The sequence below is a fragment of the Mesoplodon bidens genome, assembly GCF_964165515.1.
Source record: "Mesoplodon bidens genome assembly, chromosome: 7".
Taxonomy (NCBI): domain Eukaryota; kingdom Metazoa; phylum Chordata; class Mammalia; order Artiodactyla; family Ziphiidae; genus Mesoplodon; species Mesoplodon bidens.
This window is the reverse complement of record NC_138164.1, coordinates 110,520,030-110,536,529: the sequence shown is the minus strand read 5'-3', so window position 1 is coordinate 110,536,529 and position 16,500 is coordinate 110,520,030. Positions and strand designations below refer to the sequence as shown.

At 44.1% G+C, this 16,500-nt stretch overlaps 1 protein-coding gene across 3 annotated transcripts; it reads left to right on the top strand.

Annotated features, from left to right (window-relative positions):
• Positions 1-5,300: 5,300 nt before the first annotated feature.
• On the top strand, positions 5,301-15,666 carry LOC308620695 (RNA-binding protein 4B). Of its 3 annotated transcripts, none has more exons than XM_081240594.1 (4): positions 5,301-5,451; positions 6,120-6,543; positions 11,836-12,512; positions 15,065-15,666. In XM_081240594.1, exons 2-3 carry the CDS (start codon positions 6,132-6,134, stop codon positions 12,501-12,503), a joined length of 1,080 nt encoding a protein of 359 aa, XP_081096720.1. In that variant the 5' UTR covers positions 5,301-5,451; positions 6,120-6,131; the 3' UTR covers positions 12,504-12,512; positions 15,065-15,666. The 3 variants fall into 3 exon arrangements, with proteins under 3 accessions (XP_081096720.1, XP_081096719.1, XP_081096718.1); XM_081240593.1 differs by lacking the exon at positions 5,301-5,451 and adding an exon at positions 5,682-5,745 and having other exon boundaries at positions 14,157-15,666; XM_081240592.1 differs by lacking the exon at positions 5,301-5,451 and adding an exon at positions 5,684-5,745.
• Positions 15,667-16,500: the final 834 nt, after the last annotated feature.

Here is a 16,500-nt window from a genome sequence, read left to right as displayed (position 1 = left end):
ACTGCCTCTGGGTGTCTTTGCTTTCCTGACCACAAGCCTCTCTGCCCATGCCCCTGTTCTTCCTTCTGGCCCTGGTCTCCTGTGTGTCAGGTTTCCCACTCTGCCCCCAGCATCCAAGCCCGCCAAGAACCACATTATTCTGTGAGTCTCCCTACCATGGTCTCATTTCCCCATGACAGTGACCTCCTCTTTGCTGGGTGGACCAATATCAAACCTCTTTTTAGACCAAAGACATTCGCCATGATATTAACAAGCAGTATTGAGGCAGTGAATGCCTGCTTCCCTGGTGCACAACTTTCTTCACTCGTGATTCTCTCAACTGTTTTCAAAAATGGAAGACAGCCTAGTCTCAGCCACTGCTCAGCCTGACAGTGGAGAGTGGAGCATGTAGGTGGTGATTACTGACCCCCACCTTCTGTCTCAACAGAGAGGACCCCAATAGGGGATCGAGGGAGTTCAGACAGGGATCAGATAAGTAACAGGTTCCCAATCCACTGACCAAGAGAATGACATCACCCTGGGAAGCCACGAGATACATCCTAAGTGTGTAAACAAAAACACAGGAGAATGTATTTTAGATCCAGTGAAGTATAAGAAAAAGGAGCAGGGGGCTTTCCCTCTTGTCTCTGGCTCGGCAACTGGAGGGTTCAGGGCAATAGTATTTGCCTTGGTGGCCTCCTATAGGAAAAGTTTTGTTATTTCATTGCTTCCCATATACAAACAACCATTTCTTTTCGGGGCTCAGAGATCTTTCCAGGAAAGCAGCCCCATCTTTAGTATAATCGGCCAAGGGCCCTGGCTGAGCAGACCCTGACTATCATCAGCCGTGACAAAGACAGGGTCAGGGGTGTGCAGGCCCAGAACGTTTCCAAACATGAGATGTGGTAGACCAGATAGTACACAGAATAATTATCCCTTTCTCTTAAGAGCAGATTCAGTATGCCAAAGTAAACATGTGGATAATGTAACTGGAATAATCTGTCGTGGGAGTAAATGCAGTAATACATCAGCACTACACAGACACCTTCTTTTGTTCTTCAGGTATAACTGTAAAATCTCCACTGTACGAAGGAAGAGAAAATCACACACTGCGGCGTGCTCAGGGCATCTGGGTATTTGTACTCCACGGTGGCAAGCCTGTGGGTTGGGGGAGAAAGCAATAACTGGAGATTTTAGGAGGAAATGTATATGGGTGTGAGGAACCAATGGAGACGTTATCATTTTAACTTGTAAATAGGGCAGCCAAGTGAAGCAGTCCTGCAGAATGTGGTCAGACGTGAATGGAGACGTAATAAAAATATGGTTTGAGCATTTATGAACACATGGTAGCTGAAGCTACCTGAGTCCATGAATCCTTAAGGACAGGACATAGCAGAGGATAAGCATAAGCATAAGGTCAGGAAGTAAGTCTTGGGAGACACCTTCGGGAATTGAGTGGAACAAAGGGAAAGTTCCAGGAAAGATGACAGAAAGGAATGGAGTGACGGATATGAGGCAGATTAGAGCACAAAAATACGATAATGAGGGTTCCACAAATCAGTGGGGAAATAGGGACAGATAAAAACGGATTAATTATTTAGAGAAAAATGTTTGCATTCTCACCTAACCCCACCTCCAAGGGTGAACTCTAGATCTGTGCTATCTGGTATGGTAGCCACAGGCCATACGTGGCTACTAGCCACTTGATATGTGGCTAGTCCAAATTGAGATGTGCTGTAAGTGTAAAATGTTTTCTGGAGTTTGAGGACTGAAGAGGAAGAAAAAGAATTTAAAACATCTCAATAATTTTTATACTGATTATATGTTGAAACAGTTTAGCTATATTGGATTTTGAAAATATTAAAGTTAATTTCAACTGTTTCCTTTTATTTCTTAAATGTGTTTACCAGAAAATTTTGTATATGTTGTTCACATTATATTTCTGTTTGGACAGCACTGCTCTAAATGGAGTACAGACCTAAATGTGAAGGGTAAAAACATTAATGTTCATAGAAGAAAATGTAGGAGAACGTATTTGTGACTCAGGGGGATGGAAAAGGACATTTTATACAAAACTTCAAAAGCACAAACTTTAAGACAAAAATTGATTAAGTTGATCACATAAAAAAAATTAAGGATTTCGGGCTTCCCTGGTGGCACAGTGGTTGAGAGTCCGCCTGCCGATGCAGGGGACACGGGTTCGTGCCCCGGTCCAGGAAGATCCCACGTGCCGCGGAGCGGCTGGGCCCGTGAGCCATGGCCGCTGAGCCTGCGCGTCCGGAGCCTGTGCTCCGCAGCGGGAGAGGCCACAACAGTGAGAGGCCCGCGTACCACAAAAAAAAAAAAAAAAAAAAAAAAAATTAAGGATTTCTGTTCAGTGAAGGAAGGACTCCATGGACAAAGTTAATAATTTGGTGGAATGAGAGAAGATATTTGAAACCAAAAAGAGATTAATATCTAGAACATACAAGAAAATCCTGCAAACAAAAAGGAGACTGTAACCTGACAAGAAACATGGGGAAAAGATACGAATAGGGAAGTTACAGAAGAGTCAACCTCCCACACCTCAGAGAAATAAGAGATGCTTAGAATCATTAGTAATCAGAGAAATGCAAATTAAAGCAACAATGATATACCACTTTATACCTATTATACTGCCCAAAATTAGACAACTGGATAATGGCAAAGATTGGCAGAGACAGTGAGATGCAGGGCCCCTCAGGTGGGAGGGTAGACTGGTTTCCAGAGGACAACCTGGCACTACTTGGACAAGTTAGTTCCAAGTATACCCTATGACCCAGCAACACAGCAATCCCACGCCTGGGCTTATCTCCCCTCAAATTCTCACACCAAACCATTAGGGCGCACAAAATTAACATAAGGATGTCCACTGCAACCTTGTTGATAGCAACACGAAGGAGTTGGGAGGCAACCTGAGTGTCCTATGCTGGGAGATGGATAGGCAAAATATGGTGGCTGCACACTGTGTAGTATTACTCAGTAGTAGACACCACACAGTAACTTAGTGCTTAGTGAAAAGAGTAAGGAACAGTGAGCTATACAACACAATTTACATAAACATTTGCAAAATTAATTTACCCAAATGAACAATGGGCGGGCTTTGTCTATATCCATATTAGGAGAAACCAAATGTAAAAAGGGATACTTGGGACAATCTAGGAAAATTTTAAATATAGATATTAGATGAAATTAGCATAGCATAGTGCTGATGTTTTAGAGGCAGTTAGTGAAAACCTTACAGGCGAAATGTCTGGGATTTGCCTTAAAAAAACTCCAGCCCACCCACCCACCCACACACAAAGTAGAGGGGCTTCACAAAATAAGATCAGCAAAATGCTGATAACTGTCAATGCTGAGTAAGGGGTCCACAGGAGTGCATAATATTCTCTATTTGTGCCTTTTTGAAATTTTCCACAATAAAACTTTTTTTAAAGGGAAAAAGTAAATGTGCACTAAAAAGACATGTCTTGTAGAAAACAAACTTACGGTTACCAAAGGGGAAGGTAGGGGAGGGATAAATTAGGAGTTTGGGATTAGCAGATGCAAACTACTGTATATAAAATAGATAAACAACAAGGTTCTACTGTATAGCACAGGGAACTATATTCAATAGCCTGTAATAACCTATAATGGAAAAGAATATGAAAAAGAATATACGCATTTATAAAACTGAATCACTTTGCCGTATACCAGAAACTAACACAATATTGTAAATCAACTATACTTCAATTTTTAAAAAAGACATGTCTTGCAAGAACACAAAGAAACAAAATAATACACACTAAACTCATTTACTGTTTGCCTATGAGGGAAGGGGAAGGGAGGTAACAGGGAATAGATAAGAACAGGGAAATAGATGGGGGGAAGGAGATGTAATGGTATAGTCAGAGCTATGAGGAGGAACAGCATAAAAACACAGGAGAAAAGGATGGTGAATGAATGAAAACTTTAGAAGGGTGAAAACTGTTAAAAGGACATTAGTTTTGGTGACCTCAGAAAACCTGGGGCATTGGAGAGGAGGACAGAACCCGAAACACAGTGCATGAAGGTGGGCGACAGCAGGTTCAGACTCTATTTGTGGAAGTCTGTCCTGGAACACAGGGAAGAAACCCAACTTAAAAAACCATAACAGTGAAGATGAGTGAAAGCTATTTCAGAAATGGGCAAGGAGGTCCCTATACATGTTTTAAAAGTCTGAGTGTAGAGAGAAAGTGGAAACGACCAAGAGGAGAAGGAAAGGGGAGAGGTAAATAGAATTGGGTGGGAGACAAGCGTGAGTGTTATCAGAATTGGAAGGACAGTGCCTCTTCTGAAATTGCTGGGAAACAAAGAATTCAGTGAAAGAAACATAGGAATGGTGATTGACAACCACCCTGGCATGCTCTACTTGGAGATAAGCTCAGTCCATCAATCTCCATAAACTTCTATTCTTTGTTCAAAGGCGACAGAGAGTAATCCACCTCAATAACTTCCTTTTTGCCACCAGGAGGTGCCCTTGGACCACAGCTGAATTTTGAAAGCCGGAAAGTGCTCAGGGACTCAGTTGCCCAGTCCTCCAGCAGCTTGGTGTGGACATAGAGACCTGGCCTACCCCCAAAACAAGAAACCTCTCTGGGCCTCCTTTGGTGTGCTCACCACGGATCAGGAACTGTGAAGGACACAGAATTAGAGCTTAATTCTCTAGCTAGGGAGAGAAAACCAGCCTTCATGTATATGTGACAAAACTTGACTGATTAAGTGCAGCTAGGATAGAATGCCTCTTAGAGCTATCTCAGCTCTGCCATCTTTGGTTCTCCTTTTCCACACCAATGCATAACGTGTTTGCAATTTAAAATTTTTAAATTATGTATAAAAGCTCTACCAAAAAAAGACTAGGTTGGCTTAAAATGTGGCGCGCCTCTATTTCTAAAATGTTGTCCCAAACTGCCATAGAGGCTGGCAGGCGCTAAGAAAACCCCCTTTTAGGGGACCCAGTGAGATAACCCTTTGTCATCAGCAGCCGCCTTCCTCCCCCACCCCCGCTCCCCCACATGGCCCAACAGCACGATCCATTGTGATGCTTAGTGATTCTCCCGGGCTTCTGATTTCACCAAGTCAGTGGTTGCGCCCAGAGCCCTTCTGACGCTTGAGCGACGACCGCCCACCTTCCAAGGTGGTGATTGGCTAGTCAGGCCAGGGGGCGGGCTGACCTTCGCTCCGCAGCACCGTCACCAGCGGGCCCCGCCCCCGTATCGGGGCGGCTGGGAGCAGAGCCCGGGGCAGCCATTTGTATGCGGCCGCGGGATTGGTCGTCCGGCTCCCGCGAGGGTGGGGGGGGGCAGCGCGCACTCGCGCGTGCGTGAGCTGGCGCGCGAGAAAGGGCCCGGTCACGCTGAGGCTCGAGCGGCCGTCGCCATTTTGTAGGGTTCTCTCTGACGCGGGAGCCGCCGCCGCCGTTGCCGCCACCCAGAGGTGCGAGGGGTTCTTGTGGGTGTGTGGGGAGCCTGAGAGAGGGCCGGGCCGGCCTCTGGCGGACGGGGTTGGCCCAGGGTTAGGGTTTCTCCTCTTGCTGCGGGAGGTCCGGGGAAGACACCGGGAGGAGGCGGGGCCGGGTTTCCGGAGGGGGCGGGGCAGAGGTCGGGTCGAGTCTTTGTTGGGGCGAAGGAACTGGAGTTGGGCCGTTGGGGCGTGGGTGTCCCAGGTTGGGGCAAAGGGGGCCTTTTAATTCTTAGAGTATCTTGAAAGGTGATGCCGCACGGAAGAGAGGTACACAGATTTCCCTCCAAAACCTTGTTACCAGGGGCAGTAAGATATATGCCTCTTGCCCCCTGCTTGGACTCTTCTCTTACCTGCTCCCCAAAGAGAGTATTTTCAGCTAACCCTGTTACCTAAAATGCGCCTCATTTAACGGAGATGATGGGCTGTGCACTGCCTGCTGACACCCGACCTGTTCGCGTGTCACACACAACTCACACTACTCCTTAAGGGTAAACCTTTCCTCCCGCTGTTGAAAACATAATGGACGTCTCTGTGAGGATCTTGATGGTGCCAAGAACTTTGGAGGATTAATCCAAGATGCAATGCACTGAAATTTTTCCTTCCACCCCTAACTTTTGGAAATCTCCTTTCTTCTTTTCCAGGCTCTTGTCAGGATGGTGAAGCTGTTCATCGGAAACCTGCCCCGGGAGGCCACAGAGCAGGAGATCCGCTCACTCTTCGAGCAGTATGGGAAGGTGCTGGAGTGTGACATCATTAAGAACTACGGCTTTGTGCACATAGAGGACAAGACGGCGGCCGAGGATGCCATACGCAACCTGCACCACTACAAGCTGCACGGGGTGAACATCAACGTGGAAGCCAGCAAGAATAAGAGCAAAGCTTCAACCAAGTTGCATGTAGGCAACATCAGTCCTACTTGTACCAACCAAGAGCTTCGGGCCAAGTTTGAGGAGTATGGTCCAGTCATCGAATGTGACATCGTGAAAGATTATGCTTTCGTACACATGGAGCGGGCAGAGGATGCAGTGGAGGCCATCAGGGGCCTTGACAACACAGAGTTTCAAGGTGAACTGCTCTGGGGTCTGGGTGGCAAAACTGAGTGGGGTCTAGCTCTAGACAGAGGCAAGTACACAGGACCATGGGGCTGGCAGGGTGGTTTCTTCCATTCCGTTTTAGCCGGAAATGATAGAAAGATTGTATGTTTACCACGCTTAAGCACAGCTTACTCTTGGAGAAGCAGACACTTCTTTTCAGATTTGTCGAGATGTTCCTCAACAACTTTGTAGAATCGCAAACGGTGGGTTACTTTATCCTGCAGGCCATCATTCATTTGGGTGCTGTTGGAAGTTTAATCTGCCTGGGCAAATGAGTATCTCATGGGAGAAGGGAAGATAAAGGTCTGGGGGTTACCTGCTTTTTCTGTTATGACAAGGAAGCCTTATATTTGAGGGTTTAAATGCTTAGGGTTTATACTCTTTACTGCCTTGGGTGATGGGCTGTGGTGGGAAAGAACGATGAAGACATCTCGAAGAATCCCTATATTAAAATCTGGGTGGTGAATCTGGATTTGGGGGAGTATCTTTTGACTACTCAGGTTTGTTCGGTGTGAACTATACAAGCAGAGCCAAAAGCCATGCCATGGACTATTCTGCTCCACCTACTATTATTTAACCCTAAGGGGAAAAAAGGAAGTTTCTAAAAATGTTAGGTTGAATGGGAATTACGGTCCTGCTTCTGAGGAGATTCCAGTAAGGGTGTTGTATCGAATTATTTATGTCATTAATAAACGTACATATGTTGTCATTAATACCACAAGAGGTTGACTGAAGACTCTCTAGGACTGTGCTAATATGGTAGCCACTAGCCACATGTGGCTATTAAAGTGAAGTTAAATAAATTTTAAAATTCAGTTTCTCAGTTGTGCTGCACACATTTCAAGCACTCAGAAGTCGTATGAGGCTAGTGGTTAGTGTGTTAGTGCAGGTATGGAACGTTTCCATCGTCACAGAAAGTTCTGTTGTACAGCGCTGTTCTGCAAGTTTTTTGTTGACCCTATCATCTTGGACCACGCGTTTATAGCCACTCTCCAGGTTCATAAATTAAGACCATTTTTTCTCTGAGTGCTACTAAAAGGGTTGTTAAGAAGTACTTAAGGGTCCTCTACTAAACCTAGAAAACAGAAAAGAAATGGAGAAGAGGAAAAATTGACCAGAAAAGGGTAAGAAAGTTTGCAAATAGTAGATTACAAATGGTGCGTCAGATATCTCTGGCCTCAGCCAGTGTTGTCTTGGCCTTTAGCTACTCTTTAAAGCACAGGGCAAAAGTTGTAGATACTTTCTACCATTCACTTGTCGTATGACTTTGGACAAGTGTTTTAACCTCTCAGTGCTTCACTCTCCCCACTTATAAAATAGAATTAATGATCCCTGCCGTACCTCCTTCACAGGATGGTAGTGAGGCTAGAATGAGGTAATAAGATGTGAAAATGTTTTGACAGTAAAAGCACTCTATGATGAAAGGTGAGTGGTGTTTGCAACAATGAGCGTTTCTGTTACGGTTAGAAACTTACTTAGAATGTAATAGTTGGCTTTCATTATTAGCTGTTGCACTTCAGACAGCTTTAAAAATATTCTTAATTATTTTCATTTGATGAGGGAGGGGATCGTGAATGGACAGTGTTGGGGAAATGGGGGTTCTCTCTTGACAAGTAACGAGCAAAATGTAAAAAGTGCAGTTAAAGTCAGGTACAAAGTGCAGAGGTATTCTAGTTAATACTGCATGTTCTTGCCTTTTTAATATGCAATTGAATAAAAGGGTAGGGGCCAAAATAAGTATATGGAAACCAGTTAATTGGGGGGAGTGGACTTGAAAGGAATGTTTGTTTTAATATAGTGAGTTTAGGGGCTTCCCTGGTGGCACAGTGGTTGAGAGTCCGCCTGCTGATGCAGGGGATACAGGTTCGTGCCCCGATCCGGGAAGATCCCATGTGCCGTAGAGTGGCTGGGCCTGTGAGCCATGGCCGCTGAGCCTGCGCGTCTGGAGCCTGTGCTCCGCAACAGGAGAGGCCACAGGAGTGAGAGGCCCGCGTACCGCAAAAAAATAAAAAAATTTAAAAAAAGAACAATAATATAATATAGTGAGTTTAATTACTTCAGGAAGCGGATATCTGAGTAACGCAATGATCCATGAGATTTTTTTTTTTTTAATGTCTTTATTGGAAGAAAAGGTTCCTTTATTTGGTTTTCATGTTCTTAGCCTGGTCCCCTGGAAAAAGCACTCAACGGCGTACGGTACGTACGTACAGACATTTTTATAACCAGCTCTGTTTTTTTTCCAGATGACAAGAGAAAGTTTAGCATTGGATAATAAGTTGCAGTTTTACAGAAAATACAATCTAAATACCAATTTGTCACATTTTTCCATAAAGCCTTTTCAGTCATCTCCTAATGAAGGGGGTCTCTTAAGAGTGCCACTTCGGGCATCTTTTGCGCCTTTACGTGTTAATGGCTGCCATAGGCTTCCTCATTGTATGACTTATGAAAGCAGCAGAATCTGAGTTTACTTGGGTCTTTCAGGATGTTTCCTCTCCACCGGCAGCAGTGAACTGAACCACTATTGAGTTAGCAAACAAGTTTGCATTGGAAGACCCTAAAGAAGCTATTCCTGAGTAAAAACTCAGGCAGCTGAATTGGGAATGATATGTAAGAGTTCAGATGTTTCGTTTTTCCCCCAATATGTAAACAAGCATTAAATTGGAGTACAGTTGTATATCTGCTATATCCCTTGATAGGAGCTCAGCAATGAGGACCCCAAGTTGCCCGCCTCTTTGTTTCAAAACAAAACACTTTTGCGGGGGCTGGTTTTCTGGGAAATGTTGGCAACACATCTCAGTAATTTTTTGGAGATCTCAGAAAATCTTTACGCTTTTGGCCTCTCCAAAGCCAAAGTGTAGTAGAGTGGTAGAATTTAATCTTCTTTCAATTTTCTTTACCCTGGTTCCTTAAGGTAATAGAGAAGCACAGTATATTTCAATTATAAGAACTTTAGGGCAGGGGCCCCCAACCCCTGGTATCTAATTAATGCCTGATGATCGGAGTTGGAGCTGATGTAATAATAACAGAAATAAAGTGCACAATAAATGCAGTGAGCTTGAATCATCCAAACCCCTCCCCCCCCCATCACCCTGGTCTTTGGAAAAATTGTCTTCCACAAAAAAGGTCCCTGGTGCCAAAAAGGTTGGGAACCGCTGCTTTAGGGGATTTAAATTAAAAGCCTAGTTACAACCTCTGGAAAGATTATGTGAAAAAAACCTGTCACTTCTGTTGCAGATCTTTTAGTTCTAGGTAAAAAATTTTTTTATCTGAGTCCTTTTCACAGCTACTACAGAGGTAGATTTTGCCACAGATGTTTATAAACTTCTGAGTTCTGCTCTAAATCAGTGGTGAAGACTGTATGTATTAATAGAAACATCAAGGTGGGGACAAAAAAACCTGGGTTTTATTTCTCAAAAAAATGGACCCATAATCTATAAAGGAGCAAGTTAAATATTTTCCTTAAAAATGTACCTCTAGTTCTCTGGATTGGCTGCTTTTTAGATTGGCATTGTTACACTGACTTCAGAATTGGAGCACAGTTTGTGTCTTTCACACAGATTAATGTCACCATGCATGTTTGAAAGCCGAGTTAACTTGTAATCCTCCAGTCTAAATTATAGGGAATTCTACATTTGGGATATAAATTGGGGCAAAAATCCGTGTGTTTCTGTTCTAAGCACAGTTAGCATTTGGCCCATAATAACTTCTAAGAATGGGAATATCTAAATCTCTGAAAACACTGGGATGGCTAACTGCTGCTTTCAGAGAATTACTGCCGTTTGGTATCTGTTGACGGTATCAGTGTCGATGGTGGATGCTGCCTCTCTACTAGCAGCTGGAAGTAAAAACCTGAGCACCTTTGTTTCTGCTAAAGAAAGGGTTTTAAGTTTGAGGCGGCAACTGCTAGAAACTGGGGTGGTAGGAATGTTGGACCTTGGGCAGCACTGAGCTTGACTAACGCGATGTTACGGCACTAGCCCGCTCCCCTCTCAGGGTCAGTGCCTGGCGCTGTTCTGGCCGCCGTCCTGAATCGGGCTGTTTCCAACAGGATGGTGGAGCATGAGGCCTCCTATCGCATAGCTGCCTCCAGAACAAGGTCTGTTAAAGAGAGAGCAACTTACTGATAGTGGAGGGGGGATTTGTTCTGAGCCGCCCTTTAGAGTGATGTTCTCTACGTCTGGACTGGCTGCCTCTTGGCTACAATTTGTAAAGCATTGACTTGATCTCCAAAGTCTTAGGCAGTTTGGCACTAAATGCTGCCAAGAATATGCCTTTTCTCAAACTGCTTTTAAAGACCTTGGATGCTTTCATTAGTAAGGGTCCCTGGGCTTGATGGTACACACGGCCAGGGCAAAGATTGTTTCTTCTCTTAGCTGTTCCTCGTCCTGGTCATTTTCTGGAAGTATGGATGTGGCTTGTTTGTATGGGCGCCCAGAAGCCTTTAGGCAAATGCTGCGTTTTTCTGACAAGTAGATAATCCCCTGTAAAGAATTGTACACTACGTAGCAGGATGAAATGCCGATCATTCCATTACATGGAAGCAGGCTGTCCCTAAGAAACCAGTACTGCTTCAAGATCTAATTCTAGCTGTTGACAGGCCTAGGTCAAGTAGTTTTCTTTTCCACAGTAGGCATGGGTTCACCCTTGCTGAAAAAAGTGGGGGTGGGGTTGAAATGTGGAGGGTCTTATAACAAACTCTTAGAGGTACTAGAGTTGAAGCAGATGATGAGCCAGGTATGATTTGTGTACCCAACATAGCCTTCTGGTGACACCTGCAAAAATGGCTGGAGGAAACAAGATGGACAGCATATTGCTGTGGTTTTTAAGCTACAGTAAATGCTCAGGCCTTATGTGGCCCTGAGTAAATCAGTGAGAGGTAGGATGCTTTCCTCTGGCATAACTGAGGTTTTGTTGGCTTTTGATTTGGAAAAACTGTCAGGTTTTGAATGGTTAGAATTAATAATAGTCTTAGTGAAAAGTGGAAACTTTCTCAATTTCTGTGTTGGAGAAGAAAGTCGTGGAGACGGAAGTAGGGAATCCCAATCTACTGGTGTAAGTAGAAAGTATTGACTGGTTTCTGAGAACTCAAATTTTCTAGCTCTCATCTGTTAAAACTTCAGCTTCTTTTGGAGGGGATTGCTGAAATAAGGTTGCAGGAGTGCGTATGTTTGTGTGTCTTTTGCCAACTAGTTAACTTTCATTTTGGGGAGGATAAAGAACGTCAATGAGTTATAATAAACCTTCTTACGTCTATTTTCTCAAGGCAAACGAATGCACGTGCAGTTGTCTACCAGCCGGCTTAGGACTGCGCCCGGGATGGGAGACCAGAGCGGCTGCTATCGGTGCGGGAAAGAGGGGCACTGGTCCAAAGAGTGTCCGGTAGATCGTACGGGTCGTGTGGCGGACTTTACCGAGCAGTATAACGAACAGTATGGAGCAGTGCGCACACCTTACGCCATGGGCTACGGGGAATCCATGTATTACAACGACGCGTATGGAGCGCTCGACTACTATAAGCGTTACCGGGTCCGTTCTTACGAGGCAGTGGCAGCAGCAGCAGCAGCTTCCGCGTACAACTACGCAGAGCAGACCCTGTCCCATCTGCCTCCAGTCCAGAGCACAGCTGTGACCAGTCACCTCACCTCCACGTCCGTCGATCCCTACGACAGACACCTGTTGCCAAACTCAGGCGCTGCCGCCACCTCAGCTGCTATGGCTGCTGCCGCTGCCACCTCTTCCTCCTATTATGGACGGGACAGGAGCCCGCTGCGTCGTGCTGCAGCTGTGCTCCCCGCAGTCGGAGAGGGCTACGGTTATGGGCCAGAGAGTGAGCTGTCTCAGGCTTCAGCAGCTGCACGGAATTCTCTGTATGACATGGCCCGGTATGAGCGGGAGCAGTATGCGGACCGAGCACGGTACTCAGCCTTTTAAAAACTGGAGGTGAGAGTGGGGTGGGTGTGGTTAAGAGATTACATTTAGTTCCCTAGGAGGGAGACCTGTGCCACATAGAGGAGGCTAAAGCCACCTGTTTGCTGTAAGAACAGTATCCAAAAGGTATAAATTGCATGTTAGTCTGAAATATTTCTCTAACTTAGGCCAATGTTCTCTAACATTTGGCCTGTCGAGGTTTTAGTTTACAACTCCAACCAACCAACTTGTTCCTTCTGAGAGAACAACAGCAACTCGGTTTGTTAGTGAGAATATTGTTCTTTAATCAAGTGTAAGCGGATCTGGGTTACAGAGACATAGTTAAGAGAACTAACACTTGTTGAGTGCCCTCTTTGTACATTATATCATTTAATTATACAGCTGGCCTTTGAGATCTTTTCTTTTATGGAGAAGGGAACTAAGGCTCAGAGGGGTTAAGTACTTTGCCTAAAGTCATCTGGTAATTGAGAGGTAGAGCCAGAATTCCAACTCAGGCGTGCCTGAGTCCAAAACCACTTTCTCTTTCCACCACAAAAGTCACTGTAGTGTATGCTGAAGAGTACAGGTTCAGGAGTTAATAATGAATGTCACCAGTGAGAATTCAAGGTATAATAACTTCAGACTTCCAATTTGCTAATAAAACTATTACTTCGGTCATGACCCTTTATCAGAGGAAACTCTTCTAACATATCTGTAAGCCAAATAAAATCCTCTAAGTTCTAGGTGTTTAGTTCCAGGATACTTGCCTGAAAGCAGAACGTTTTGATGCCATTGTCCCGTGGAGTCCCTTCCTGGTTAGTAACCCAGAGCATCGCGTTCTGTGTGGGCACTTAAGCCGTATTTCTGCATGGCTTACGATGCTGTCATTTAGAGCCTGACACTTCCCATTTCTTCCAGCAAAGTTTGGTTTTTTTTGTTTGAGAGGAACATTTAAGGAGCTAGATAAAACAGGTAATTTTCTGATGTGTGTAAGTCCCATTGGTGGTAACCTTGCAATTTTTCCTACTTCAGAAAATGTATAGCAAAGATGTTCGAATGTCAAGACTAACTAGGAGTATCTAGAGATTGATAAATCTCTTCATCTGAGTGGAAATTGCATCATAACTTTCTATTCTCATGGTTTTCCTTGTACCTTGAAATTGAGCATCAGTAGAACTGGAGGCCTCATAGCAAAGTTAAACTGAGTTACCACTGAGTTTTCAGGGTTCCTGAGTACCCCTTTGGTATATGTGTAGAAGAAAACCAAGTGACAGGAATTTGCCCTTTTACGTAGTGGGAAGCAAGTATGATGTGAACCTGTGATAAGTTATGTCCTATATGACCATGACAAGACGGATCCCCTGAGACCGCTGTGTAGTGTGTGTTCACGTGCATGAAGAGGACAGTCTTACAACTAGTGTAGTTTGCCATTAATTTTTACTTTCATTGCTGCTGGATCTGCCATGAAGTAGGATATGCCTCTAAAGTAAGGTGGTATCTTCTATCGGATAACTTGTATTTCTCTCAAATATGTTCCAAAGTTAAATATTAAATTAGTGTATATCGTGGTCTTTAAAGGGTATTGCTAAGGTATTTTAAAGTGATTTTTGACTGCGAGCAGTGGTTGTTCAACTAACCTCTTTTTAGTGATGACTTTTAAAGAAACTTACCTTCCAGGTGTGAACCTCAAATGGACTGAATAACCTTGAGTTGGTTGCAGTCCCAGGAGCCTGATGTTAATGAGGCTGCCAGGATGAAATACTCCAGAACTGTTGGGGATCCAAATTCGGGTCTCACCCTAGCAGAACTGATTCAAGAACGTCACAACTTTTGAAGTCGATTGGCACAGATCAAGACCAAGATTTGGCCCTTTGTCTGTAATAAGTAGAGGAACTTGGTGTGAGTTAACTTTTTTTTTCCCCCAGCCATTGGTCTCTGGAGTTCCCATCATCAGTTGGAAGGATTAGAGAATTTAGGATTTCTTCTTTTGAGTTGGTAAGGGAGATCTGGTCAATTAAAGGAACTACTGGAATTATGGCTCTAAATCTGTGACAGTATGATATGCAGATATGTTGGAGGATGAATGAACCACTCCTTGATACCCTTTGTGATTGTCATTTCTGAAAATGTGTTCACTATGAAAGATTAAAACTGAGACAAATTTAGAAGAGTGCAGCTGCCCATATTTGAGATCTTGGCATCTTCTGATTGTTCTGGATAAATTATGGTTCTTGATAATATCTGTATGCCTTTTGTTGCAGCGACAGTAGCCTTGTATCACAGAAGTAGTCTTGCCTCAAAGATTGGTGAGAAAGTGAGAAAGATATGTTTATCACCAACACAGCAGTCTTCCTGATAGACTGCTTCTTGTTCTGTATATAGCTAAAAGTAAATTCCTATATGTAGCCATAGTAGACTCCTAGGTAATTAAATGAGTTGTAAGTTTGATCCGGTCTGACTTGGTTTTGTTCTGTTCTGTTCTTTTTTTTCCCCCTGGAATACAGGACAGGACCGGGGCCCTTGTGCTCGGAGCCAAGCTGCTCTCCAGGCATTGTGTAAGCCTCTTGTGTTGTGCTCTCTTTCAGGTAGGATAATTGCGGACTGAACCCTCGGGCTGCGGTCATATATGAGAACTTGCTCCGCGCGGTCCCCTTTGCCGGGATGTTTCCATTGCTTCATGTTTCAGTAAACAAAGGAGTTTGTGACCAACTATGTTTTCTTTCTTAATTTAATTCTTCTAAGTTGACTTTTCTTTCTTCCTGATACTAGTCTCTGTAGCCTTTCACTCTATTCCTTATGTTCTCAGCCTCTGAGCAGCCCTAGGTAAGGATTATGCTGGCATCCCCTTTTTCCTGTACAGTGGAATCCCTCTTATCTTGCTTTCCTTAGGAGTTGAACCCTTCTCCCTGTCTACCTGCAACATCTCCTTTCCCTTTAAAATGACCATGTAGTGGCAAGCAGCCTTTTACTCTTCTCTGTTAGCTCTGGACTCTTAACATTGAAGCTAATCTTCTGAAATTGCTAGGACCATTGGGGTTTTGGTTGTTGTTGTTTTCTTTGTTTTTTTTTTATGTCTGACCTGTGATCATGGTACAGCATTAGCTGAAATTTAGCCTTGTTTTACTCCACTTCTCCCCCCCCCCTTTTTTTTTTAATATTTTGACAAATAAACGTTTCTAACACTTAAGCATCTTTTTGTATTTGTGTGACTGTTATTTACCACCAATGTCTTCTGGTTCTTTTTCAGTTGTGCTCAAACCACAAACTTCAGTGACAGAATAGATATCTGAAATTTAGATGTACAAGGAAGGATTTAGTGAGATAAGTAGTATGGCTGCAGCAATAAGTGGAGATAAGTGAGCCAGCATCTTCAGACATTGATAAATATGCTATACCTGGTAGTCAGCTGCTTCTCTCTAAATAACCAGAGCTGCTTTTTCCCTTTTATAGGCCAGCAAACCCAGGTTAGTAGTGATAGAAGTAAGCCCCACAGAGAGAACCCTGCATCAGGAAAAGGCTGAGCCAGAACAAAGGACCTGTCAGATTCTCACTTTGACTTCATAGTACATGTTCATTTAAATTCACAATTTAAACTGGGATTAGACTTTGGCTAAAGTGAATACAATAGTTATGATGATATGGGGAAACGTGTATTTTGAGCAGAAAAGCAAGTAGGGTATTCATAACTGGCAGTGATAATATTCTGCAATAAAATGTGTCCTCTAGAAATTTTTTTTTTGTATTTATTTATTTTTGGCTGTGTTGGGTATTCGTTTCTCTAGCTGTGGCAAGCGGGGGCCACTCTTCATCGCGGTGTGTGGGCCTCTCACTGTCGCGGCCTCTCCCGTTGCAGAGCACAGGCTCCAGACGTGCAGGCTCAGTAATTGTGGCTCATGGGTCCAGTTGCTCTGCGGCATGTGGGATCTTCCTGGACCAGGGCTCGAACCCGTGTCCCCTGCATTAGCAGGCAGATTCTCAACCACTGTGCCACCAGGGAAGCCCTAGAAATGTCTTTTAAAGA